The 27,009-nt window shown below is 40.2% G+C and overlaps 1 protein-coding gene across 2 annotated transcripts in view; it reads left to right on the forward strand.

The window, feature by feature from the left end:
• Window positions 1–23,036, forward strand: part of kif7 (kinesin family member 7) — a 43,595-nt gene extending 20,559 nt beyond the window's left edge. For both annotated transcript variants that reach the window (XM_048562976.2, XM_048562975.2), the window contains 11 exons: window positions 451–566; window positions 2,440–2,634; window positions 6,807–7,009; window positions 8,646–8,843; window positions 9,850–9,975; window positions 11,997–12,173; window positions 12,989–13,204; window positions 16,260–16,466; window positions 16,778–16,976; window positions 18,396–18,560; window positions 21,539–23,036. In XM_048562976.2, coding sequence (XP_048418933.2) covers window positions 451–566; window positions 2,440–2,634; window positions 6,807–7,009; window positions 8,646–8,843; window positions 9,850–9,975; window positions 11,997–12,173; window positions 12,989–13,204; window positions 16,260–16,466; window positions 16,778–16,976; window positions 18,396–18,560; window positions 21,539–21,945 — 2,209 coding nt within the window. In that variant the 3' untranslated portion in view covers window positions 21,946–23,036. The remainder of the gene's footprint in view (window positions 1–450; window positions 567–2,439; window positions 2,635–6,806; window positions 7,010–8,645; window positions 8,844–9,849; window positions 9,976–11,996; window positions 12,174–12,988; window positions 13,205–16,259; window positions 16,467–16,777; window positions 16,977–18,395; window positions 18,561–21,538) is intronic.
• The last annotated feature ends 3,973 nt before the right edge of the window (window positions 23,037–27,009 follow it).

The following is a 27,009-nucleotide window of genomic DNA, read 5'->3' on the forward strand; positions in this document are numbered from 1 at the left end:
GGAGAGAAACCTCAGTTGATGTTTCATGTCCAAGGACCCTTCTTCTGAACAGTTTCTCCAGCAGTTTCTGTTTTTGTTTCAGGTCTCCTTTATCCACAATTCTTTGTTTAGTTTTAATGATTTCTGTTCATAGTATTGCTTTCTAACTTTGGTTCAGTTTCACTCTGTTGGTTTGTCAGTTGATTCTTTGAAATACTTTTAAACAAAATCAGACAAACCTGTCATGTGATTTAGACTTGCATTCTTCCAATACAAAACTCCATGAACAGGAAAAAGCTACAAGTTAAATAAAGCAATTGATATCAAGAGAAATAAATACCAGTACCATATTACCAAACCGGCAGGCAGAGGCTGAACATTTTTGTGATGTCTTGTATAACATTCCCCTGAAAAATATAAAATATTTAGCATTGTTTTCATGCCTTATAATTAATCTCTTGTCCTCGATAGAAATCAGATCAATCGGACCTGGACGAAAAGAGATATGCCTGGAATGATCAGCAGAAACAACCTTAGCCAGCTCCGAGACAGTGATTCGAGCAGTTTGCAAAGTGAAGTTACAAAACGTATGCAGCTTCTCATGGACTGACTGTTGCCTTGGCTGTATTAGTAATGAGTCAGTTCAATTCAAGGAGAATCCATTGCTTTTTGTACTTAAACACTTTTCTTTTCAAATACCGACCCGCTGACGTCAGTAGCTGTAATCTTTGTACAAGGCTCTTGCTCCTGATTGTCCTCAGGTATATCCTGAAGTTGTTCACGCTTCTGGTAGAAGCATGGGCAATAACTATGAAGGCTTCCAGGAGTATTATAACTGAGTCAGATCAACATTTAAACCTAGGTTTCCATCCTTAATCCTTGCCCGGGCCACTTGTCTCAAAGACTTTCGTATGGAATGGGCTCACCACGTCGCACTGTCTGTATTCAGATAAGTTCTGTGTTTCTTTCAAAAACATTTTTCCATTTGTTTAAGCACTTATTCCACACTTGACTTCTCTGACTGTTAATACACCTTTGCTTGTGTTGGTGCAGACTGTGGGTCCTCTTGTGATTATCATTAAATGCCTCAGTCACCACGCAGAGGTTTCTCTAATTTGCCTTTATTATAATACACCTCTTAGGATTAGCTTTGTTCCTAGAATTCTAGAAAGACGCCATTTAGCCAATTGAGTCCACACTGACCCTCCAAACAGCATCCCTCCCTGACCAGCCCCATACCATATACCTGTAACCCTGCATTTTCCATGTCTAACCCCGCCCCAGCCTGCACGTCCCTTGACACTATGGACAATGTAGCTTGGCCAATCCATCAAACCTACACATCTTTGGGCTGCGGGAGGAAAATGGACCACCTGGAGGAAACCCACACATGCACAGGAAGAACGTGCAAACTCCACACAGACAGTCACCCAAGGGTGGATTCAAACCCGGGTCCCTGATGCTGTGAGGCAGTAGTGCTAACCACTGAGCCACCGTGCCGTCACAATAAGAGGAGTGGTGGTTTGACCTGGGTGTCACCATGCTTCAGGTGAAGAGACGGTAGAGAAAGTGAGTCCTCCATGGTAACTTCAGCTAGTACAGGAATTGAAACATGCTTGTTGGTATCACTGTATGTCACAAACCAGCCATTCAACCAACTGAGCTAACTGACCCCCCCCCAGCCCACCAAACCCCACATGTCCATAGATTTTGACTCCACAGTGCAGTGGCACATGCAAAACTGCATTGAAACAGGCAGAGCACGTCACTTCCTGGGGCAAGACGGAACATTCAGGCCATGATGTCTATATGTACCTCTTAAGAAAGTAATGTTCCTCTTTTAATTTACTTTTTCCATTTATCCACTGGGTCACTCTGTTATCTGCATCTACACATGATCTCAAACACTAACTCTGACTTGAAGCTGGTTGTTACAAAGAGTGTTGAGTGTCATCTTTGGCTTTAATTTTGCCTTCTCTACAGTGATTAAACCTGATTTGGTTTCCTGTAAACAGTGTTAGATGAGGAAGGAAGTGATAGACTGTGGGATTGAATCCATATTTCAGTCGGTCATTGTGCCATATTTGACTTACTGCAGCTTATCACAGACATCCTCTGTATTAAGTAACAGAATCAAGAGCACTTGGGCTTCTCTGGCAAACCCACCATGATGCTACTGTCAGGTCCCACTAGTTTGATTCTGTATGTCGCAAGATAACTAAATCAGGATACAGCCAACACAATCTGGGGCGGTCTCCCAGAAAAATGAAACATAATTTCAGATTCTTTCTTTAGGCACAAATTCCAACAGGAGTAGATAGATACTCCTTGAAATTATAGTGTTTATAAACCTACCTCTTATATGTCAACCCTTAACTTAATGTGCGCTTTTAGCTATTTTACTTCCCAGACTCAGATTAGAGAACCTATAGACTGACATATTAATTCCATGTTCTTCAGCTCCCTACAGGAGCGGTGACCAAGACGGGGCCCACTCACTGCCATTCTGTGACGAATTCAGGAAATGTTTCCCTGTGAACTATCCCAAGATGAAGAACTCTGAGTGGAGACTCACCCAAGCACAGCACAAGATGCGGGAGCTGGCCATCAATATCCGCATGAAGGAAGAATTGATCAAAGAACTCATCAAAACAGGTTGGAGGGGTTAATTTTGAGAAACATCTATTTAAATGCTGGCTCATAGACCATTTCTAACTGTCAGTCACTGTCGTGAGGTGTTTCAAAATAAAAGGAGGAAATGTCAGAGAAACTCCACAAGTTTGGCAGCATCTGCTGCGAGAGAAACAGAGTTAACGTTGCAAGACCAATGAATGAATGAACACCTTATTGTTGCACGTATCTGGGAAATATAGTGAGAAGTGTTCTGTTGCCACAATCCGGCAGCACTTTGAGAATAAGGATAAAGAAAAACTACACAAATCGCATTCATCTTCATCTACCAGCATCCCAAGCTTGGCTCCAGGACTTCTGCAAGGTCCATGCTCTACGCCAGGAGCCAGGAGCCCCCTCTTGGGGCACTGATACCACCGCAAACAGTGATCCACTCCTGTAGAATGAGTCCATGCTCCGGGCTTAACACACCCAGGAGTCCACTCCTGCACTGCTGTTTAGAACTGAAGTTCAGAACTGAACTGAGCATTCCAAAAAAAAGTCATATCTGACTGGAAACATTAACTCTGCTTCTTTCTGCACAGGTGCTGCCAGACTTGCCTTGCTTCAACCCCATTTGTTTTAATTTCAAGTTTCCAACATCTGCAGAATTTTTATTTTTAATTTGGTGAGGTATTTCATCAGGTTCAAAAATCAGTCCATGTTGTTTTTGAAAGTTATAGAGTCGTACAGCATGGAAACAGACCCTATAGTCCAACCAGTCCACTCTGAACATAAACCCAAACTAAACTAGTCCTGCCAGCCTGCTCCTGGTCCATATGCCTCCAAACCTTTTTCTATTCATATATCCATCCAAATGTCTTTTAAACTTTGTAATTGTGCCTGCATCCACCACTTCCGCTGGAAGTTCATTCCACATGCAAACCACCCTCTTTGCAAAAAAAAATTGCCTGTTATGCCATGTTTAAATCTGTCTCCTCTTACCGTAAAAAGGTATACCCTAGCCTTGAAATTTCCCATCTTAGGGAAAAGACAACTATTATCGCTCTATCTCTGCCTCTCATTATTTTTTAAACTTCTGTCAGGTCACCCCTCAACCTCCCACGCTTCAATGAAACAAGTCCCAGCCTATTCAGCCTTTCTTTATAACTCAAACGTTCCATAGCCGAAAAAATCCTGTTAAATCTCTTCTGAACCCTCTCCAGCTTGATAATATCTTTTCTATGACTGGGCAACCAGAACTGGACACAGTATTCCAGAAGAGGCCTCACCAATATCCTGTACAGCCTCAACATAGGAACCCAACTCCTACACTGAAAGGACTGAGCAATGAAGGCAAGCATGCTAAATGCCTTTTTAACCACCCTGTTTATATGTGACGCAAACTTCAAAGAATTATGTACCCGTACCCCTAAGACCCTCTGTTCTACAATACTACCCAAGGCCTTACCATTAATTGTATGATTCCCCACCTTGTTAGTTGTACCAAAATGCAAAACCTCACATTTATCCAGATTGAACTTCTGCCATTTTAAGCCCTTTGAACCATTTGATCAAGATCCGTTTGTAGGCTTTAAAAACCAGTTTACTATTCCGCCAATTTTGGAGTCATCTGCAAACTAACAAACCATGCCTTCTATATTCTCATCCAAATCATTCATATGAATAACGAACAAAGAGGACTCAGAACCAATCTCTGTGGAACACCACTGGTCACAGGCCTCCAGTCCGAAAATCAACCCTCCACCATTACTCTCTGTCTCCTGCCATTAAGCCAATTATGTATCCAATTGGCAAGCTCACCCTGAATCCCATGTGACCTAACTTTACTAATTAGTCTACCATGTGAAACCTTATCAAATGCTTTACTAAAATTGAAATAGACAATGTCTCCTGTTCTGCCGTCATCAACCTTTTCGGTATCTTCCTCAAAAGACTCAATCAAGTTTGTGAAAAATGATTTGCTTTGCATAAAACCATGCTGACTATCTCTAATCAATTTTTGCCTCTCAAAATGTTCATAAGTCGTATCTTTTATAATCACCATCAACAGTTTACCCACACCTGAAAGCAGACTCTCAGAGCTAATGTTTGTTAGTTTCTCCTTACGACCCTTCTTAAAGGTACAACAGTAGCCACCCTCCAAACGTCAGGCATTTCACCTGTAGTTATAGATGATGCAAATATTTCTGCAAGGGGTCTCATCGTTTCCTCCCTTACTTCCCACAACATGCTGGGATACGTTAGATTAGATCCCAGAGATTTATCCACCTTTAGGTTCTCTAGGACCTCATAAACTTCGTCTTCCATAATGTGAACTGCTTTTAAAACATGAAAGTTTGTCTGCCTTCTCTAGACTCCACGATAAAAACTGATGTAAAATATTTATTATTTATCTCTCCCATCTCCTAGGGTTCAACACAAAGATGACCTCCTTAATTTTTAAGAGGCCCAACCCTCTCTCTAGTTACCCTCTTTCTCTTTATATATTTGTAGAATCTCTTTGGATTATCCTTAACTTTACCTGCCAGTGCTATCTCATATCCCTCTTTGCCTTCCTAATTTCTCCTTTAAGAATGCCCCTACCCTTTTTATAGCGATTAAGAGATTCAATTAACCAAGGTGTCTATATTCTCTTTTATTCTCGACCAGAATCTCAAAACCTTTATTCATCCATTGTTTCTTAATCTTACCAGCCTTACCCTTCAGTCTAACAGGAACAAAATGCCTCTGAACTCCTGTCATCACACTCTTGAATGCCTCCTACTTGTCAGACGTCCTTTTACCTATGAACAGTCTACTCCAATCAACTTCTGAAAGTTCTTGCCTCATACCATTAAAATTTGCCTTACTCCGGTTAAAAAAATTAACTTTTATGGAATGCTTATCCTTTTACATAACCATTTTGAAGCTAACAGAATTTTAATTGAGAGACCCAAAGTGTTCCCCCACTTTTACTTCAGTCACCTGCCTTATTGCCCAAAAGAAGGTCTTTCCTGAGTACGAGCATTCACATATCAATAAAGAAAATTTTCTGATGCACATTTGACAAATTCTTCACCATCCAAACCTTTAACACTACCGTAGTTCCAGTCAGTATTTGGAAAATTAACATCCCGTAATACATGCTTACATATAATCTGAGATATTCCTACGTAGTTGTTTGTCAATTTCTTCCTTACTATTGGGGGTTTAAAGTACAGTCCCATCAAAGTGATCTTTCTTTTCTTATTCGTAATTTCTATCCATTTATTTTCACTGGGCAATTTTTCAGAAATATCTTACCTAGTTACAATGGTAATGTATTTCTTAGCCAAAAGCACCACTCCCCCTCCTTTCTTGCCTCCTTTTCTATCCTTCCTATAGCGTCTAAAACCTGGAACATTGAGCTGCCAGTCCTGTCTATCTCTCAGCCAAATTTGTGTAATAGCTACTCAATCCCATGTTCTTAAACATGCCCTGAGTTCATCAGCCTTACCTGCAATTTAGTTCTTCACAGTTTCTGCATTCTCTGACTCTCGCTTGTCTTTTCTTTTCTAATTGATGTGCTCTCCTCATATTCAGAGCCGACTCCATCAATTCTTGCATTTACATTTAAAGTAGGCAAGTGGAGGAATTCTATCAGTATAAAGTTTCCCTTGTTTGAAAGAGCAAATCTACCTGCTAAAATATTGGTCCCTTTCCAGTTTAGGTTAGACCCATCCTTTTTGAACAGGTCTTTCCTATCCCAAAAGCTATTCCATTGGCCCAAAAACCTGAATCCCTGAACAATACACTAGCTCTTCAGCCATTGATTTATCTTCTTTAATCTTCTGTTCCTTCCTTTCTATTATGAACTCCTGTGTCTATATTCTAATGGAAATATTATAACCTTGCCCCTATGATTGCACAATCTGACCAATGAATTAATATAGTAGAATAAAAACGCATTTGAATTTTTGATATAACTGCAAATTCTATTTGATTATTTCACAATAGCAGGGTTTTATTTGTTAGGTCAATTGCTTTTTTTATAGCTTTAATGCTTCCAAACATTTGGAAAAAAAATAGCCTCAAAGCACCTTTTATAATTACACCAAGTTGCTTCAATGCATGCAAGAATGAGACTGTGGCAGGACATACAAGTTTTGAACGGTTGTTTACTGTTAGTAACTCCATACATTTTCAGTTAAACTAGCTTGTATTTGGATGGCTAGGGAGAGATGCCCAAGCAATGAATAAACAGTACTTTCAGAAGATTCAAGAGCTGGAGCAGGAGGCAGAAAAGGCAAAAGCAGAGCTGACAGAGGCTCAGAAACAGCTCCAGGATTTTGAAGAGAAAGAGCCCAAGGACCCTGTGGAAAGGGCCAGGCTTCAGGAGTATCACAAAAAAATTGTTGCAGCACGAAGCAAAGTGCAGGTACGTGGCTGCTACTGCCTCCTGGTGAGATGGCTGAAATCAACAGCGAAAAGAGTGAAGATCAGGAAGTATCAATTATGACGGACCAAGGTGAAAAATATAGTATGTTATTGGGCCAGTATTCAAACTAAAAGGGTACAGCATGTGCCAGGTTCAAATATGTTTATTTCAGGGTACCAATGTGACATATGTCTTTGTAAACAGTTGCTTTGTAGTACAAGACTTCAGTGTTGCTGAGAAGAGAGGCATGTTGGTGAAGCTTTCAGAGTGACACTCCATAAAGACAAATGCAAGGCTGTTAAATTTCAAATAGTTACTATTTATGCCAAACAAAAATGATACTGATTAGCTCAGCTGAGCATTATCATGGAGAAAGCATAAACAAACTCTTGGCTCTCAAGCTCCCAGGTGATTCACATAAGAGAAAGGTTTGAAAATATTCCTTTGTTTGTTGAGAACTTGTCCCATTACATGAATGTCACTTCTGGCAAGTGGAAATGAGGCACACTGTTAGATCAACAGATTATCTTAAATTGGTAGTTTGTGTAGCAATGATTTGGCCAATCAGAATCCATTTGTCAACAAACCATCATCCCTTTCCTCTTTACTGTAAGTTGTTATGATTGTTTGAAATTTAGTTTTCTTGCACATGGCCTGATAAATGGAAGCCAAAAAGCTTTGGCACTGTGCCTCTTTTCAGCAATGTATCTTTGAATGGTGATCTAATACTTAGTTTAGAATCGTGTTCCAGTAATTATTGCATTTTAGTTTCTTTTTGTGCCCAATCTAATTCTATATTCCTGAGAAACACAGGTTATCAGTTTTATTATTTGATCTTACTTGTAACATTCACAATTTTGGGGTGATATAGCTCTTGCGGCTGAGTACAAATCTGTGTACTATTTAGTTTGCACTTAAAATAATATCTTAGTTACAATTGTGTTGCTATTTTCCCGAAGGATGGAAGTCAGTAGCAGAGAACCTACTTTAGCTTATGTAGAACCTTGCTTGGACTGTACTGTGAACAGTTCTGGGGTTTCTTTGTTATGGAAAGAATGGTAGGGCACAGAAAGAGCAAAAATAAGTTTACTAGAATGATATGAAAATAATTATCAAGAGTTTTGAACAGATTGAGGCTCATTTCCCTGACAAAAGTAGACTAAAATATGATAAAGGTCATTAAGACTCTAAAAAAGTTCTGATGGGTTGGATGAGGAGAAGATTTTGTACTTGTAAGATCAGAACGAAGGGACAAAAGCATATGATAGCCACAGATAAAGTCAATATGGAATTGTAGAGAAACTTCTGTAGTTGGAGGGTGACCAGAATGTAGAGCATGCTGCAATAAAGAATAGTTGAGTTAAATAGCGTTGATGAGTTTAAGAGGGAGCTTGATTTATACATGAAGGTGAGAGGGATAGAAGGATGATATTGATGTGTTAAATGAAAAGGATGGGATGGAGCTCACATGGACCATTAAAATGGGCACAGTCCCATTGATTGAATGACCTGTTTCTTCCTGTGAATATTATGTGATGGATTCTCCCATGTATACTTACCAGAAATCTGCTGTTTTATTTTTAATCCTAAAGCTGGCTTTCAGCTACTACTAATCTTACATTAATTTCATTTTCAGGTGCTCAAGCAAAAGAAGCGGGTCACAGAGCAACTGGTGTCACTGTCATCACAGAGTGAGCGGCGAATCCATAAGATGGAGAGAAATGTACAGCTGATGAAGCAGCAACAGGCATTGTTGCAGAGAAAGCTGAAAGAGGAAATGGATCAGAAAAGACGACTTGAGACAGAAATACAAAAAGGAAAACATCGAGTGAAGGTACCACTTGCTACATGTTGCACTTGCGCAAGTTGAATTATGTTTTATGTTTTAGAAATTAACCTTTTTCTTCAGTGAAAAGCCAAACTCAATGAACAGTGAAACCAGCTCAAAGGAATTTATTTTTTAAAAAATTCCTGGCAATTGTAATTAACTTCCACTGTAAGAGATACAAACTGCATTTTGAAAACTTACGTCAACCTTCAATACTCCAAGTCAGTTTGCAATTTAATTGCTATTCCAAAATAAATACTTCAGGCCTGTTGCATATTATTTTTGAGTTCTCTGCTATTCAGATTGATATCTCTGGTACTGAAATGCAATATTAAGAGTAAGACAGGCTAATAAACGCAACATTCAGCATGTTATAAAAGAATTTTATGAATGGACAGTGCTTTTTCCAGCATCCCTAGGGGCAGCGAAACTGCTTTATCTCTACATTTGGAGCCTACGTTTTACATCTTTTTTAGGGAGCGAGTAGTTTCCCTGCACAATGAATTCTGGGTAAAGAGTTCCCCATTGAACAAAAGCTGAAAACTGCATGCTTCATCGCACCGGAATATTAGGTACTGGTGAACTGCTAATAGCTTCCTACCTTCCTACCAGCATTGCAAGTTCAAGAGGTTGGGGATCCGAGCCAAACATATGCAGAACATCAATTCTAATTTGGGTGGCATTTCCCAAGCACCATAAAAGTCTGCAGATGCATTGTCAACTCTATTTGCTGGTCCAGTAGATTTCAGGATCACAATGTCCCTTAATGAAAAAGGTAACAATGAATTGCAGAACTCAACAAGTAGATGAGGACTTGAAAACACATTCTCACTGGTCAAACTTCAGAGTTAGGCTCAATGTCAGGTGAGATGATATATTTAATTCTGAGATATTTGGCTCCCGCAGTTACTGCACATGGAATGACTAGGGATAGGACGTGAGAATACACAATAGATTGTAGATGCCCCTGAGTGCAATGAAGAGCTCATTTTTCTCTTTATTCTGCATGCAGGAGCTAGAAATAAAACATAAACAACAGCAACAAATTCTAAAGATTAAAACTGAAGAGATTGCAGCTTTCCAAAGGAAGAGGAGGAGTGGCAGCAATGGATCCGTGGTCAGCCTCGAAGAGCAGCAGGTAACATGATAGTTGGCCAGTAACAACTCAGTGGTGTACACCTGAACATTGTACATTGTGAGTTCTAACTGGACCAATTCAGTTTCGTCAATAGAATTCTGTTTTCAAATGATTAGCTTATTTCTTTCTTAGTTCTTAGCCCCAATATGGGCCAAATACTTCTTGTGCCAATTTATGAACTTCCATTGAATCTATAATTTAATGCTAATTAGTGGGTTGTTTTAAAATTTAACAATTACTTTCCTCTCATTTGTATTTTTGTAACTGACATAAAGTTATGGAGATGTACAACATGGAAAGAGATCCTTCAGTCTAACTTGTCCATGCCGACCAGATATCCTAAATTAACCTAGCCCCTTTGCCAGTATTTGGATCATATCCCTCTAAACTCTTCCTATTCAAATACCTATCTATATGCCTTATAAATGTTGTAATTGTTCCAGCCTCTACCACTTTGTCTGGCAGCTCATTCCATACACACACCACACTCTATGTGAAAAAGTAGCCCCTTAGGTTCCTTTTAAATCTTTCCCCTCTCCCTTAAATTTATGCCCTCTAGTTTTGGACTCTCCTACCCTGTGGCAAAGACCTTGACTGTTCACTCTTTCCATGGCCCTCATGATTTTATAAACCTCTATAAAGTTGTCACTCAGCCTCTGACACTCTAAGGAAAACAGCACCAGTCTATTCAAACTCTCCCTATAGCTTAAACCCTCCAACCTTGGCAACATCCTTGTAAATCTTTTCTGAACACTTTCAAGCTTGACAGCATCTTTCCTATAGCTGACTAGCCAGGCAGTGAACTTTCACAGCTAACTACCTGTGCATCTCTGGACATCAGCGTTCGGTCTAAGGAAAAGAAACAAACAGTGAAATTTGCAGCTGAGCTCAGAGATGTCAGTATCGGGAGCTACTCACAGCAGGGGAACAGCTAAGCGTTTTTTTAAAGTCTAACCATACTTTTTTTTCCGCATCTACAGTCATGAGTACAATGGATTTTTTTTTTGTTTGTGTGTTTTATTGAGATCTGACAGACTGTGACAATTACTGTATAACTATTACTAAGTTTGCACGCAAGCATCTAAGGAAGTTACCCATGACCATACTGAGAAGTTAAATTCAACAGCTGGTCAAGAGACCTCTTGTTTGTTATGCCCAGTAGAACTTAACAAAATTCAGGACAATGCACTTGGTACTGATTTGAGTCACAAGGTTAGCCTCAGATCCTCTTTCCTTTCTCTGCAGAGATAGGTGTGTTCCAGTTGACCTCATTGTCTAAGGACCAGGATTCTGATTTCGGATGTTTGTTAGAAAATACATATGTGCAGACATTAGTTGAGGGCAGGGTCAAAAACAGTTGTACTTATCTTTACATTCTATGATTAATTGTTGGAAACACCTGTCTGGTTCACTAGTGTCCTTTAGGGAAGGAAAAGGTGGCAGTATTTCATCCGCAGCAGTAAGGATTAAGTGCTGGTTCACCAGATGGGCCCCACAGCTGTAAGGCGAGTTTGATATGCCTTGCCCTAGCATCCCAACTACCCAGCAGAAACAGGCCATGGTGAGGAAACTCCCTGTCTGTGTCAAAACAACAACATGGTACATTTATATTGTATCTGATGTAACAAAATGTCCAATGACACCTAATGAGAGCATTATTTGTGAAGTATTTTGACAGCAACTTACAATATGCAAGATGAGGGTAGATCATTAAGAGCTTGGCAAGTGTGATAGAATAGTAGGAACACCTTGAAATTAAATTCAAAGCTAAAGAGATTTTATCCTCCTAACGCAGCCCCTGAGTTGTGGCAGGGTGTGGGAGGAGCCGTGTTTGTGATAGGCACTGGTTCCTGCCAACCATGCAGCTGCAGAGGCCGGTATTCAAAGTGCTTGACTGCTGCTAAGTGTGAGAGAGTGTGCCAAAAAGCTCGTAAATTTTTGTGACCCATGATTATTTTATGAGGGAAAAGCTCCTTTCTGAGCCCTTTGCTCTGAAATGTGTATTGATGTTCTACTTGTAGAAAATTGAAGAGCAGAAGAGGTGGTTAGACACAGAGATTGAGAAGGTTCTCGAACAACGGAAGGCTCTGGATGACCTGGAAGAGGAGTTGAACAAACGAGAGATCATTGTAGAAAAGAAGGAGGCCTTGTTGCAGGAGAAGAATGGGCTGGAGAGCAAGAGGCTGAGGTCCAGCCAGGTGAGATTACAAGGATCTAGTCAGCTGTGAAACCCCTTCTATTGAATGAGTGATTGAGAGGTAGCAATTCAGTCGGATGAAGTAACATTGGAGTCAAGATCACCCCATGTGAAAGGAAAAGAACTGAGATCCTAGATCACAAGGTGTAGAGATGGATGAACGCAGCAGGCCAAGCAGCATCTTAGGAGCTGCTGTTTGGTCTGCTGTGTTCATCCAGCTGTACACCTTGTTATCTCGATTCTCCAAAATATGTAGTTCCTATTATCTCTAGAACTGAGATCCTGTTTGATTAAGAGTTAAATTTGAAGGCCCAGATTAGAGAGTAATGGACCATGTTTCAAGTACATTGAGGACTTCGTAAAGTTTAATTCCTGCATTTTTTGTCCCACCTTCTCCAATAGCAACTGACTGTGTATATTGTTCTACTATTGTCAACAGCATATCATGACCTCTTATATACGATACTGTGTATTTAAACATGGAGAATTAATACCCTTGGGGTTTTAAACTCTGAGCCTGTTGAATCTTGTGCTCAGCATTCACTTAACAGCAGAACTGGCTGCAAACTGATCCGCAGAGGGAATACTGGCTGATTTGCCATTGTTCAGCCCATTGAACCAAACCTCATTACAACACTATATATGCCATCCATCCATCAGCTTTCCCAGCACAGAGACCAAACCCGGAACCTTGTGACATCACATTTCACTGTTAATATCAGAAGATTATTGGGGGAAAAAAAACTGACTTTCCTTCATTTCATTTTAAGACATCAACGTATTGGTCAGTTTTCTTTTTTGTTATCTTTTCTGTAGGCACTGAATAACGACATTGTGAGAGTGTCGAGCCGCATTGAATCTCTGGAGAAGGAGCTGTCTGAGAAGAATGGGCAGTTGCGTAATGGCAGTGCCTGTGACCAACAGGAAATCCGGGAGGAGATTTCTGACTTACGGCACGAGAAGGATCAGATGATGAAACAGCGCACTGAACTAGATGAGAAACTACGGATGGGAAACCTGTTGTCTGCAGAGGTGGGACTTGCGAGAGGAACCAGCCTATTGAGTGGAATCTTGTAAAGTCATATGGAATCAGTTGTTTGCTGGAATAATGTTTTACCCCATTAGCTGGCTAGTGTGTAACGGAAACTGCACATTTCAGTTGAATGTACAATGCCCTTAATATTCATGAGATAGCTAATGTAGGACCATTTCCAGTTTATTTGTCATACAGTGGGATTAGTATTCCGGTGTTGCTAAGTAAAAACACTGGATTAAGTGTTCATGTGCAATATCTTTGCAGTAGTGAGCATTCACTATAAATAAAAGACATTCTGCTTGCCCTATCACATTTAGTTCATAACTTCAGTTCTAAAGCAGCACATTCTCTGTTTCACCATGAACACCATCATGGGAGATGGCTTTAAAAGGTGATATTAATTATTGTTTTACAGCAAGTCCAAACATTTCAGTGGGTCAGGTGGACAGATAACAGAAGTAAGATAATATCTGTTGCAATAAGATCATGGCAAAGGTGATCACCTGCCAGTAAATGTCTGATTGGTTACCATCATGCCAGCAGACCTTTTAACTGGTGCTGTCTGAAGGTGATACTTATATTGGATTCTACAGGTGACTGCTGCCATTGGAGCCAGTACCACCTGGCTTCACTGCATGCGTAGAGAGCAGTGGCATATCAGGTGATGCCTTTGCCGTTTGAGCCATTGAGGACTGGTGTTCTAGGTTTACCAGAGACATTCAAGGGATACACAGTTGGCACTTAAATACTCATCTGTTCCATTGTGAGTGTAGATTAGTTCCATAAGATTCAAATTTCAGCCAGCATTTAAAACTACACTGCAAATACAAGCCTCTGTATATTGTTCATTATTATTTTTAAGAGTATAAATATTAAAAATAGTTATTCCATTCCCTTTGGAAAGATAGCCACTTCACTAGCTTTTTAAGCAGTGTGATCCACATTGCAACACCTTGCTCTGTAAAACTTCGAGTTTGTGCGATAGCATATGTGTGTCTCATTACTCAGCATGTACATTGTGCAGCATAGTGAAAGAGACCAAAAGGCTATAAGTTCCAATCCTGCATTTATTCAGCAGTTTGCAGTTGCTATAGAGTCATACAGCACCGAAATACCCGCTTTGGCCCAACTCATCCATGCCGACCAAGTTTCTGAAACTCACCTAGTCCTGTTAGCCTGTGTTTGGCACATATCCTTCTAAACCTTTCCTATTCATTAACCTGTCCAAATGTTTTCTAACTATTGTAACTAACCCTACACCTACCACTTCCTCTGGCAGTCCGTTCCACATATAAGCTACCCTCTGTGGAAAAAGTTGCCCCTCAGGTCTCTAAAATCTTTCTTCTTCTCACCTTAAAAATTTGTCATCTAATTTCAAACTCCCCTACCCTTTGCTGTTCACCTTGTTTATGCCCCTCATGATTGGGCCTTGTTTATTCATCTGTCCAATAAGCTAAAGGCTTTGAGCTGTCTTTATTATCTATTCCTGTGAACCAGTTGTGCATGAATGTTAGATAGAAAGAGGATCAGACTCTGTCATAATGCCACTCTTCCTGTCCCACCCCAACAACGGTCAGATAGCCAAACTGTCTAAGCTCACGTATATAATGAGATACTGGAAGGGAGCTGGTGTTCGTAGTTCCGTAACCTGGAATCAACGTCTTCAGAGAGAAAAAATGTTGAGGATAGGGATAAGTAAGTTATTGTAGGTTTTGAGGTGCTAGTACAGGGTAGGCTTCCAAATGAGTTTTAACCAGTCAACAATCTTCTGTTAGTAATAAAGAGGAATACAGAGAATCATAAAATGATACAGCACAAAAGGAAACCCATTGTACATCTACAGGCTCTTCAGCAAGTTTAACCATCTAGCCGGACTCTCCTGCTCTTTCCCCAAAGTCTCTTTACCTACATGTCATCCAGTTTCCTTTTGAATGGTACTATGAAATCTGTTTCCATCCTCCTTCCAGGTAGTGCATTCCAGATCACCACAATTCATTGTGTTTAAAGAAAAAGCTTTATTATCTCTGATTCTTATGTCAATATGTTTAAATCCAACCCTTCTGCCACTAGAAACAGTTGGTTCTCATTTACTTTATGATGATTCATTCACAATTTCATGATTTATTCATTTATGATTTTTAACTTCCTTTCCAATCTCTCCTTATCTTCTCTGTTCTAAAGAGAACAGTGCCAGCTTCCCCAGCCTCTTCAAGTTTCTTCATTCTTGCTATCACTTTAGAAAATCTCCCCTTCAATCTGTCCATCTTTCTTAAAGTGTAGTGTCCAGAGTTAGAAACATTGCAACGTAGAAATTAGGAACAGGAAAAGGCTATTTGACCCAGGGTGCCTGCTTCACAGTTCAATATAGTCATAGCTGATCATCCTACTCAGTATCCTGTTTCTGCTTTTGCCTCTACACTTTGACTCTTTTGGCCCAAAAACGTCTTGAAAACATTTCAGTGTTTTGGCCTCGGTTGCTTTCTGTGGAAGAGAATTCCACAGGCTCACCACTCTAAGTAAATGGCCTACCCACGTATCCTTAGATTGTGACCTGGTCATCAGTAATGTCCTTCCTGTGTTTACTGTTCAGATGATGATCCACCTTCCTTTTGCTACTAAAGTGGATACATTTGTCCACATTATACTTCATCTGCAGTTGAACACTGCGGTTCAACTGAGATCTAACCTCACGTGCTTCTAATTGTTTAGCTTAATTAGAAAACAAAAAGATCAAGCAGTATCTTTCCTGATTCGGATGAAGAAGTAATGACCTAAAACATTAATTCTGTTTCTTCCTCTCCACAGCTGCTGTCTGGCCTGTTGAAGGTTTTCTTGCATTTTCTGTACTTTTTTTAATCACAGACATTTTTATTGCACAAAAGCAGACCATTTGGCCCATCCTATCTAAACCAGCTGTCTGAATGAGGAATGCACCCAGTCACCATATCCCCACACATTCTTCCTTTATCAGATAATAATTCAGTTCCCCTTTGAATTCCTTGATTAAACCATTGGCCTTTTTTTAAATGTTTGTCTGTTGTTGCTGTCTAGGAAGAGAGGATCCTTTTTCAGCTGGATGAAGCTATTGAAGCACTTGATGCTGCAATTGAGTACAAGAACGAGACAATCACACGTCGGCAGAGGGTGCTGCGAGTGTCTGCCAGCATGCTATCCCAGTGTGAAATGAACCTGATGGCAAAACTGAGCTATCTCTCAGCATCTGAAACTAGAGCACTCCTCTGCAAGTATTTTGACAAGGTAAGGGGTGTTTCTCCTTTTATTGTGTGCAACTATTCAGCCGCCTTCCCTGTTTAATTGCTGGCAGAGCCTTCTCCAGACAATTACCATCAGTAAGGAGATATATGGGGAAGGGGGACCGTGCAGTCAACATTGACCTTACCACTTCTGGCATCGATGTGCCTATCCGTGAACTTGGGCTTCTACTTCCAAGTACATTTTTGTTCATAATGCTGTTTGTACTTTACAGCTGTGTAGCATTTTTTAAACCGCAGCAGTGAGACAATGCTCCTTGCAGCATGTTCTGAATCAGTGTGAATGTGTTCCTGCAGGTGGTAACACTTCGAGAAGAGGAGCGCAAGATGCAACTGGCATTCATGGAATTGGAGATGCGTGCTGAGGAGCAGCAAAAGCTTGTTTACTGGCTGGAGGCAGCAGTTGAGCGCCAACGCCTCGAGACAGATCGTCGCCTTACTCTCCAGCAGAAGGAACACGAGCAAAACCTGCAACTCCTGCTCCAGCACTGTCGAGGTAGAGACTGACTGTATTTATGGAGCATTCATTGATACAGCACAGAAAGAGGCCCTTTTCTCAAAACGCACTGAGCACCAATCACCAATAGACACTAATCACATTTTCTAGCATTTGGCCTGTGTTCTTGTATCCTTTGACACTTTAAGTAATTAATTAAATATTTCTTCAAGAGTTCTGCATTGAACCAAGATGTTCTGATCCCAAATTGGTACTATCATTGCTGTGTGTTGTTTAATAATGCATATACTTTTTTTCAGTTTTGACAATCATCTTTTATACAGTATATGGGCTTGACTCAGACCCGTTAGGATTTGGATTGAGTCCATGCAATTTGTTTTATCTGGATGGTTTTCCATTTGAGAGAAGTAGTGTTATGGCCCAGGCCAGACCCCCTCAAAATATTTTAAGAAAGTAGCCTAGACCTTAACTTTTTCTTATTTTAGAGGCAGAAATGAAGTGTGTGTTCCAGGTGTGATGCAACCGGTCAAACCACTTAGCTTTAAGCAAAACAAATTTTATTTACATGCTACAGTTGAAACACAAACAAAAACAAAACAGAATTTAGAGTAATTTAACTATTGGAAAACCTAACCAATGCAATACAGCAAATTAACTAATTAACAGTTCCAGTATGGCAATATCCCATAAATATACCTTTTGGCAAAGAGGTAAATTGAAACACAGATTCTTACAGGCAGGAGGGAGTAACATCCAAACAGAGATTGCAGAGAAAGTCAAAGGAATCTTCTATTGAAGCTTGCAACACTTCTGGTACTCAAAACATCTTGTGACTGCTACAGCCGAAATAAACTAGAAAAAAAACCTGAACTGGGAGAACTGGCCACTCCCCTTCCATTGTTAAACTGCTACTCCAAAGACTTTTCAGCATCTCTTTCCCTATAACTTTTCATCAAAAAAGGACAAAATAGCCTTTTTAAAGTGACAGCATCATCGATAGTACCTTCAGTGCAGCTCTACAATACACAGAGCAGGAACCCGAATTTTACTGCCACTGCTGAGTTAGTTCTTTCTGCCAGGTAGTGGTAAAAATGCTTCAATCAATCCCAGTGCCCCAGTTTTTAAAAAACTGTCTATATCAGCCTATCTTCCATCTGAATTCTTACTGGTCTTTGTGCAGAAAGTGTATGTGCAGAGAAGTCCGACAAAAACAGAGTTATTTATAAATTTCCGAGTTGAGTATCATTATTGACGCTTACTAGCCTGAATTCATCCATGACCAACCAGGCAATACTAGCAGTGGCTAAGCATCCATAAAGTCACTTGATCACAACGTGCCAAAACCTTTGGAAAAGAGACGGAATTGACAGCAAGGAAGTTTTGTGTTAAAATTTCTGTCAACCGGTGGAGCAATTCCAAAGCCTTTGCAGAATCTCATTTTATTTTGTCTTTTCACAGGACAAATGGATGAAGGAATTGCTGGGAGTCAGAGGCAGTACGAGGGCTGGATTCAGATGCTGGAGAAGGAACTTATCTGGTTCAAACAAGCCAACCATGAACTGAACATGAAATTGCGAGAACTGTCTAGTTATCTCACGAATCAGCCAGCAGAGCAAAGCAAATGTAAGGATCAGAATATGGCAGTGTTAATGAAACTTCAATTAAAGTACAGCTTTCTACGCTCATTTTTCAATTATCTCATTTTAACCGGAGAGAAACCACTGTGTAATGCTAAAGAATGTGAAAGATGGTTCGTCTTCCTTTACTATAGTTTGTATTTAATTCCTTCTGACTTTCCTCAGTTTCTTTTCATTTATTACAGCTCCTCTTTTAAAAACTGCCCTGTCTGTAATTGAATTTTATGGACGGTGCACTAATGTGCACTTACCAGAGCCATCTTTTATTTTTGTCATCTTTTCTACTAATCACAAGTGTCTGATTAGGTGAAGGGGCTGTTGACACTTCTGCTTCTCAGTCATAAATAAGATTGATGATTAATTGTATTTAAAGTTGCAATTTATTCACCCTTATTAAATTTAAAGAACATGCATTTATACATCACCTTTCTTATTTTCAGGAAGTTCCATTGGCTTCACAGCCATTTAAATGCCTTTTGATGGATTGATTTATTGTCACACGTAACAAAATACAGTGAAAAGCTTTGCTTATCAGCAGTACAGGCAGATCATAGAAAGCAGGGACGTACAGATCAAAAAGACTTAGACAGAGGCATACAGGTTACATTGCACAGGGCGTGCACTAAGCAAAATCAACATTAGCAAGATCAGCATTATTTGAGGCTTGACAGTCTATTCGTCAGTCTAATAACGGCCAGGAAGAAACTGTTCCTGAACCTGCTGGTGGGTATGTTCACGTTTCTGTATCTTCTGTCTGACGGAAGAGGTTGTAGAAGATCATTGCCAGGGTGTGATGGGTCTGTGAAGCTGTTGACAGCCTTTCTGTGGTAGCGAGCCACGTAAATGGAATTCATGGATGGAAGGTTTGCTTCTGTGATGGTCTGGGCTGTACACACCACCTTCATTAGTTTCTTATGGTCCTAGACAGCCATATCACGCTGTTATGCACTTGGACAGCTTTCAGTTGTGCATCTATAGAAGTAGGTGAGAGTCCTTATGAACATGTCAAATTCCCGGAGCTGCCTGAGGAAGTAGAGGCATTGTTATGCCGCCTTGATTGTTGTATCTGCATGGGAAGGTCAGGACAGTTCACTGGTTATCAGCACTCTGAGGAACATAACGCTTTCCACCCTTTCAACATGAGTTCCATTGATGTTCTCCTCCTTCCTTTCTGAAACTAATGATCAGTTCTTTAGTTCTGCCGACATTGAGAGAGGGACTGTTCTCATTGCACCACATCACTAAGCCCTCTAACTCACTTCTGTATTTGCACCCATCGCTGTTAGATATCCATCCTACTACAGTGGTGTCATCAGCGAATTTGTAGATGGTGTTTGTTTGGAATTTGGCAACACAGTCATGGATGTGCAGGGGGTACAGTAATGGACTGAGGACTCATCCTTGGGGGTCTCCAGTGTTGAGTGTTATTGTGGAGGAGATGTGGTTACCTATCTTCACTGGTTGCGGTTTGTGGGTCAGAAAGCTGAGGATCCAGTTGCAGAGGCTGGAGCCGGGACCAAGGTCATGGCATTTTGATATCAGTCTGGAGGGTATAACGGTGTTGAAGGCCAAGGTGTAATCGATGAGCAGGAGTCTCCCATAGGTGTCCTTGTTGTTCACATGTTCCAGGGATATGGCATCCATTGTGGACCTGTTACATCAGTCGGAAAATTGCAGGGGATCAAGGGAGGCTAGAGTTGATGTGAGCCATGACTAGCCTGTCGAAGAATTTCACTATTATTGAGGTCAGTAGTCATTAAGGCACATTGCAAGTGCTTTCTTAGGTACAGGGATGATGGCGGTATTCTTGAAGTGGTTTGGGACCCCGGCTTGTCGGAATGAGAGGTTGAAGATGTCGGTGAATCTCCTCCAGTTGTTCCACGCAGGATCTGAGTGTTGGGCGGGGACACCGTCCCCGTAGTTATTCTTGTCCTGTAGACAAACCCATCAATCAAATTACACAACACAGGTTCCACTGATACAAAAGAGGAGTTGAAGCTAGGGAGAGATCAGACATGATTTAGAGTGGCAGGGTAGGCTTGATGGAGGCAAAAAGCTTCCTACTGCACCTATTGCTTATATGTCTACAAACAGCAATCAGAAAAGTACTGTTTACTTTGTGTTGACAATTATGGTTAAATAATAACTGATGGGCAGGATTTTAGAAAAACTCCCAGTTTTCCCATTAGTTTCACTAGGCAGATTGGGTCTCAATTTAACATCTTTCCTGTACATTACTGCACCGTGTCAGGTTATCTTATAGATTCTAATTCTGCAGTAATGCATGATCCACCAAACTACTGATTGTGATTTGGGAACTGACACACTGGATTGGAGAAAGGCAGCTTATGGCAGAACAATATTAGATAGACACTTGTAGGCCTTTTTGTTCATTAACAGGATGAGAGCATCGCTGGCTAGGCAGCATTTATTGCCCAGTTGCCCAGAGGGCTGTTCAGAATCAACCATATTGCCGTGGGTTTGGAATTACATGTAAGCAGTTTCCTTCCCTAAAGGACATTAGTGAACGATGGGTTTTTCCCAATAACTGACAATGGATTCATGATGATCATTAGATTCTTAATTCCAGATGATTTATTGAATTCAGATTCCACCATCTGCCATGGCGGGATTCAAACACGGGCCCCCAGCATGTTACCTGGGTCTCTGGATTATTGGCCCAGCAATAATACCACTAGGCCATCGCCTCCCCTTCTACGAGGAGGCGCAAAATGGATGTCCGCTTTCTCCCCGGAACTAAGATAAATCAGTTAAAGTGAAACGTGTTCTCTCCCACATGTGCATTTCAGAAAGTTAGACTATCTGATGATCATCTGGCTTCAGGTCTCAGCAAGAGCACATCAGAAGAGAAAGATGCTGTTTAAAATTAAATTGCATTGTGCTTTTCTCTTTGCTCATTTCGCAGGAAGTGTGTGAAATAAAGCTGCTTTCATTCTGTTTCAGATCTCGGACTTGTTGGGAGGCCTCCGGCCACTGTTGATCGAATACCAGCGCGAGCTGGAAGAGAAGAAAATGGGAATAATATTCTACCAGATCAAACATCTGTGTTGTCAGCTACTCTGGAGCATGTTCCCAAACCTAAAGAGGAGCTCAGAGATCTGATCCATGCACCTCTGCCACCCACTTGGCGAAGGTCATCCCTTCCTACAGAAGATCAGTCTGGACTTGATGAACTGAGACTACGGGACTCAGTGGAACATCGAGTGGTGCAGCCTGCAGAGGGTGCTATGCACTGGAGTTTTGCACCTATGCAGAAATCTCAAAAAACATTCAGACAAACAAGTTTCAATTCAAACATTTCTTACTTCAATTCTGGGATAATTGATGTCCGAAAAAATCCAGTGGGATAGCTGAACGGCACAGAACATTGAAGACAACTCGCATTGAAGAAAAGCATTTTTATTCCGAAAATTGCTACAAAGCAGTTCATATTGAACAGGAAAACAGTTTAGAGCAGAAATTTGGAGAGCGATGGAAATATAAACTTGTTTCTGTTCACTTTTTGAGAACACAGAATCAAAAAAACGTATGATTATTGCAGTAAGCCTGAAGCCAGAGGGCAGAAGCACAGTAGAATGAGTGATCGAAGATAACACTGGTGACTAATTCCGCTATCAGGAGATGAACTGAGCAAGCATACTAATAGAGCTCTGGTTTAGATCTGATTGCTGTTCTTACAGGGAAGGATATAAGTCATCTCAAAATTTTTTTTAAAAAAAGTATGCCTTTGCTTTTGTATGTGACTTTTGATTGTGTTTCTAAACGTTGTGCATATCCTATATTTGAGTGTGTTTTATTTTAATATGAATAAAGTTGAGGAAAGGTGGAAATTTGTAATACTTTTGTTCACTTTGCTGTTTAAAGCCCACTTTATGTGTCCACATTTGATGTAGATGTCATTTCATAATACTTTAATTCCTGGTTTCGAAAGATTTCCTTACAGTTATCACCCAAAAGCTGGTTGTTATAATAACAAATATGCTGCTAAAACTATATATTATCCTTGGTTACATATTGAGGTGACAGATTTCAACAGGGAGCAAGTCATGTGTGTATAAAACACCAAATTTGCAATTGTTGCAAAGTAGACAAACACTTGGCTACGTGCTGAGAGTCCAGCAATCCAATTCACTGAGTATTTTTCAGAAAAATTAGTTACATATTGATTTCCTAGTGTCTTGCAATAAATGTTGGTTAAATTCTGTTATGGGTAAAGATAGTTGTGGAATTAAGCATTGACCTTTTGCCTTTAGCATATGGATTAAAATCTAGATATTTGGTTGTGAAAGCAGTTATTTTGGAGGTGAGACCAGACGAAACCTAAAGGAATATCAGCCTTATATTTATACAACTTCAAAACCTTTATGTAGCTAAGACAAAATTATTGTTTACAAGATTGAGCATGTAACCTTTGAATGTCACAGGCCGTATACACGTCAAACATTGAACAAATAAAATGATTTCTGTCTTTTGTAAACATTTTAAGTTGTGTATTTTCTCTGTTTTGTAATTTTTAACTCTTGCTGTGCAAGAGTTGTATTCTTGTTACTTTGCCTTAAGTAGAAATGCTGTCACGTCTTTATTATTGTCTCTTAGGTGTACAAAGGACAAAGAAAATTACAGTACAGGAACAGGCCCCTTCAGCCCACCAAGTCTGCACCAACATGCTGCCCATCACAACTAAACCTCCTACCCTTCTGGGGACTGTATCCCTCTATTCTCAACCTATTCATATATTTGTCAAGATGCCTTTTAAAAGTCACTATAGTATCTGCCTCCACTACCTCCCCCGGCAGCAAGTTCCAGGTACCCACCACCCTCTGTGTAAAAAGTTGCCTCGTACATCACCTTTAAACCTTGCCCCTCGCACCTTAAACCCATGGCCCCTTGTGACTGACTCTTCACCCTGGGAAAAAGCTTCTGACTGTCCAGTCTATCCACGTCCTTCATAATCTTGTAGACCGCTTATCAGGTCCCCCTTCAACCTCTGTCGTTCCAATGAGAACAACGCAAGTTTCTCCGACCTCTCCTCATAGCTCATGCCCTCCATACCAGCAAAATCCTGTTAAATCTTTTCTGTACACTCAACACATCCTTCTGGTAGTGGGGTGACCAGAATTGTGCATATTATTACAAATGCGGCCTAACTAAGGTTCTACAAAGCTACAACATTACCTGCCAATGTTTAAATTCAATGTCAGGTGTAATGTCCAGCAGAATTAGATGAATTGGCTCCCCTCTTTTCAACCTCCTCAGCTGGTTCGACCAAATATTGTTTTGATTTAGCTCAATGCTTAATCACATTCTAATTAAAATGTGGTTAACCAGTTTCTACTTTGTCAGGGAAAAGCCATTTACAAGGTTCTCATGTGAAAGAAAAAGCAATTTTATTTTTTGCCAACTCTGAGAAATAATGATGTTGCAATGGTTAGTGCACAATGCACGGGTATAAAATTAAACAGGGTTAGTGTCCAGTACAAAAAGATTTTCAAAATAACACACAGTTTAAAGTCCTAAAGGTGTCAATGAGGCATAAGATTTTCATCAGAGAGGACAGTTGGTCAGTTGGTGTCTTGAACCCTTAGCAGTAGTGAAGAATGTGAACCCTAGTTCATTTCCTGGTGTCCTGTTGTTTTTCTCCAACTAGTTTTGTTATTGACAGTTTCCTCTTGCAATAGAGACATGAGGAGCACTTTCTTCAGGCAATTCCACTTCTGCAGTCAAAAGTCCATCTCCACTTCTCTGCCAAGTGCAATCCTTTGAAACATTAGCTGGTTTGTGTGTTTACATGTCTGATTTCATTGTCTCCATGCTTGATTATAGGAGAAAAAAAAACGAATTGTGGGTGCTGGAAAGCAGAATGAAAAACTGAAATTGTTAGAAAAGTTCAGCAGGCCTGGCAGCATTTGTAGAGACAGGAAGTGACCCTTCTGCAGAACTGTACAAACTGTCCAAAGTTCTGAAGAAGGGTCACTGAACCCAAAAAATTAAATCAGCTTTCTCTCCACAAATGATGCTGGGCCTGCTGAGTTGGATATGTTTTCATATCCAATATGTGATGTTGTATGATAAGTGTAATTTAAAATGGATGAGAGCTTTTTCATGCCTGACTGTTGGGTAGTATCAATATCCACATGAAAATATAAAAATTTCTGTTTGTTTATTTCATGTTGTTTCATGAAATTTGACAAACTATGTGGTCAAGTGATTGCTTTAATCATTTTAAGTCAGTGTTTTTTCTTTTATTTTAAAGCACCATTTCAGTCCACTAAAAGGGTGAGATGTTAAATTAAATGATGGAATTCAGAAATCAATATTCAATATTTTTTTTCATTATGACATCTCGAGTCTGCATACAGAAACGTGCCTCTTCAGTTAATTTGAAAACTGTGCCTAAATTCTCTCAGTATCAGTACACATGCTCACTGGTTTGATGCACAAATCATTACCTGTGCATATTCTTACATATTTGCACAAGGACACAATACTTATGTACATACACACATTACACCAGTAGATCTTTCCTTGGTAGTATCCCATACCCTGTTGTCAGGTAACTGTAGAATTTGGTGGGAGTTAGCAGCATTGATGTGTTCAGATCATCCCTTCATCTGTAGCTGTGTGCTGCAGGACTAGTCGCAACGTGTTTGTAGCATTAATCTCCAAAACTGAGAGTCTTAAACTGTTTGATACTTTCCCAGTTCTGGGTAAAGTGCACGAACTGTAACAGTATGCTATAAACATCGCAAGATTTCAAATGCGCATTGTTGTAGTGGGATAATGGTGCTTTCTACAGTTTGAGGGAGTAGCTGGATCTTCATGCAGCCAATCATTAGAGTTGTACTGGTATCTGCATCTCAGCTGAGATCTCACCGCTCAGCCAGGGCATCAGTCCTGTTAGTCACTCCATTTCTGGCATCCTGGAACACTTCCAAAAGGTTGAATTCACACGCAGTGTTTTAAAGTTTATGTGGCCATGCATAAGAGTGTTCAACTGAGAGATTGGGAAGAGATTACAAACTTTCTAATTTCTGAAGAAGAGTCTAGGCCCGAAACATCAGCTTTCCTGTTCTTCCGATGCTGCTTGGCCTGCTGTGTTCATCCAGCTCTACACCTTGTTATCTCAGATTACAAACTAATTGAATTACAATTGAAGGACTTGTGCTACAAAGAAACATTGAATAAGTTGGGTGTATAACCACTGAATTTTAGAATGGGAGTCTTTTATTGAAACCTATGTGATCATGAGGGGACGTGAAACAATGGATTCCAGTAGGATGTTCTCTCTTGTAGGACAGACTAGAACTAAGGGGTGCAGTTAACTGATGAGGTGAAGTTGAGAATTTTTCTTTGAGGATTGTTAGAATATGAATTCTGTTCCCCAGAAAGTAGTGGAGGCTGTGTCATTCAATTTATTTAAGGCAGAGTTAGATTATTGACTTAGGAAGTCAGCCAGCAGTTAGGGTGTGCACGCTGGAAGTGAAGTGAGCACAAGAAGATCAACCTTGATCTTTGTGAATGGTGCAACTGGCTTAAAGAGCCAAATTGCTGCCTCCTGCTTCTGAGCTCTCTATTCCTGTGCAGTGCATATCCTGGAATGAGCTAGAATAGACATAATTGTAGAGTTTAGCAAAACTGAGTGAACAGTAAATTTAAGAAGAATCTAGACCAGAAACGCCAGCTTTCCTGCTCCTCTGAAGCTGCTTGGCCTGCTGTGTTCATCCAGCTCTACGTCTTGTTATAAAAACAGTAAACTGTCTTTCTTCCTGGAATGTTCTATACTGATATGTCATTTAGACCTATTCTTAAACTGTTCCCTGTAATTCACAACAATGGGATTCATTATCTTTTGTTCATTGATGTACAATTTAGGGAATGAAAACACAGTGACCTTGCTTGTATAAGTCCCAACCATCTAGTTGGACATGAGATTGAAATCAGTGCAGGCATTGTCATGCAAAAAAATTTATCGTGCACTGGCAAGTCTTGATTGTTCTGATTGCCTAGAAGTGGATTAGATCAGTACGGTTTTTATAGCAAAGAGACTTTAAAGGAATATGGATGAAACTGATTATTTATCTGTCTGCTTTGGGTTCCCATGGGAACATAGATGCTTTTGTTAGCTATCCGATTCTCTCTCACTTCTTTTGAATTGACATTTTTATATTATCCAGGCCAGATTACTGATAATTGTTCTAATGAAAAGTCATTGACCTGAAATCTTAACTCTGTTTTCCTATCGCAGATGATGACCGTTCTGCTCAGTATTTGTAGAATTTTCTGATTTCACTTCAGATTTCCAGTGTTCACAGGGTTTTGGTTTCATCTCTACCACTGTCTTGCTTTCCCCTCTGTTCCCATCAGTATTGATAAATCCCCAGAACTGTGAGTTGCCTGTGCCAGAGCAGTTTAAA

The sequence above is a fragment of the Stegostoma tigrinum genome, chromosome 33, assembly GCF_030684315.1.
Source record: "Stegostoma tigrinum isolate sSteTig4 chromosome 33, sSteTig4.hap1, whole genome shotgun sequence".
In the NCBI taxonomy this organism is placed as follows: Eukaryota; Metazoa; Chordata; class Chondrichthyes; order Orectolobiformes; family Stegostomatidae; genus Stegostoma; species Stegostoma tigrinum.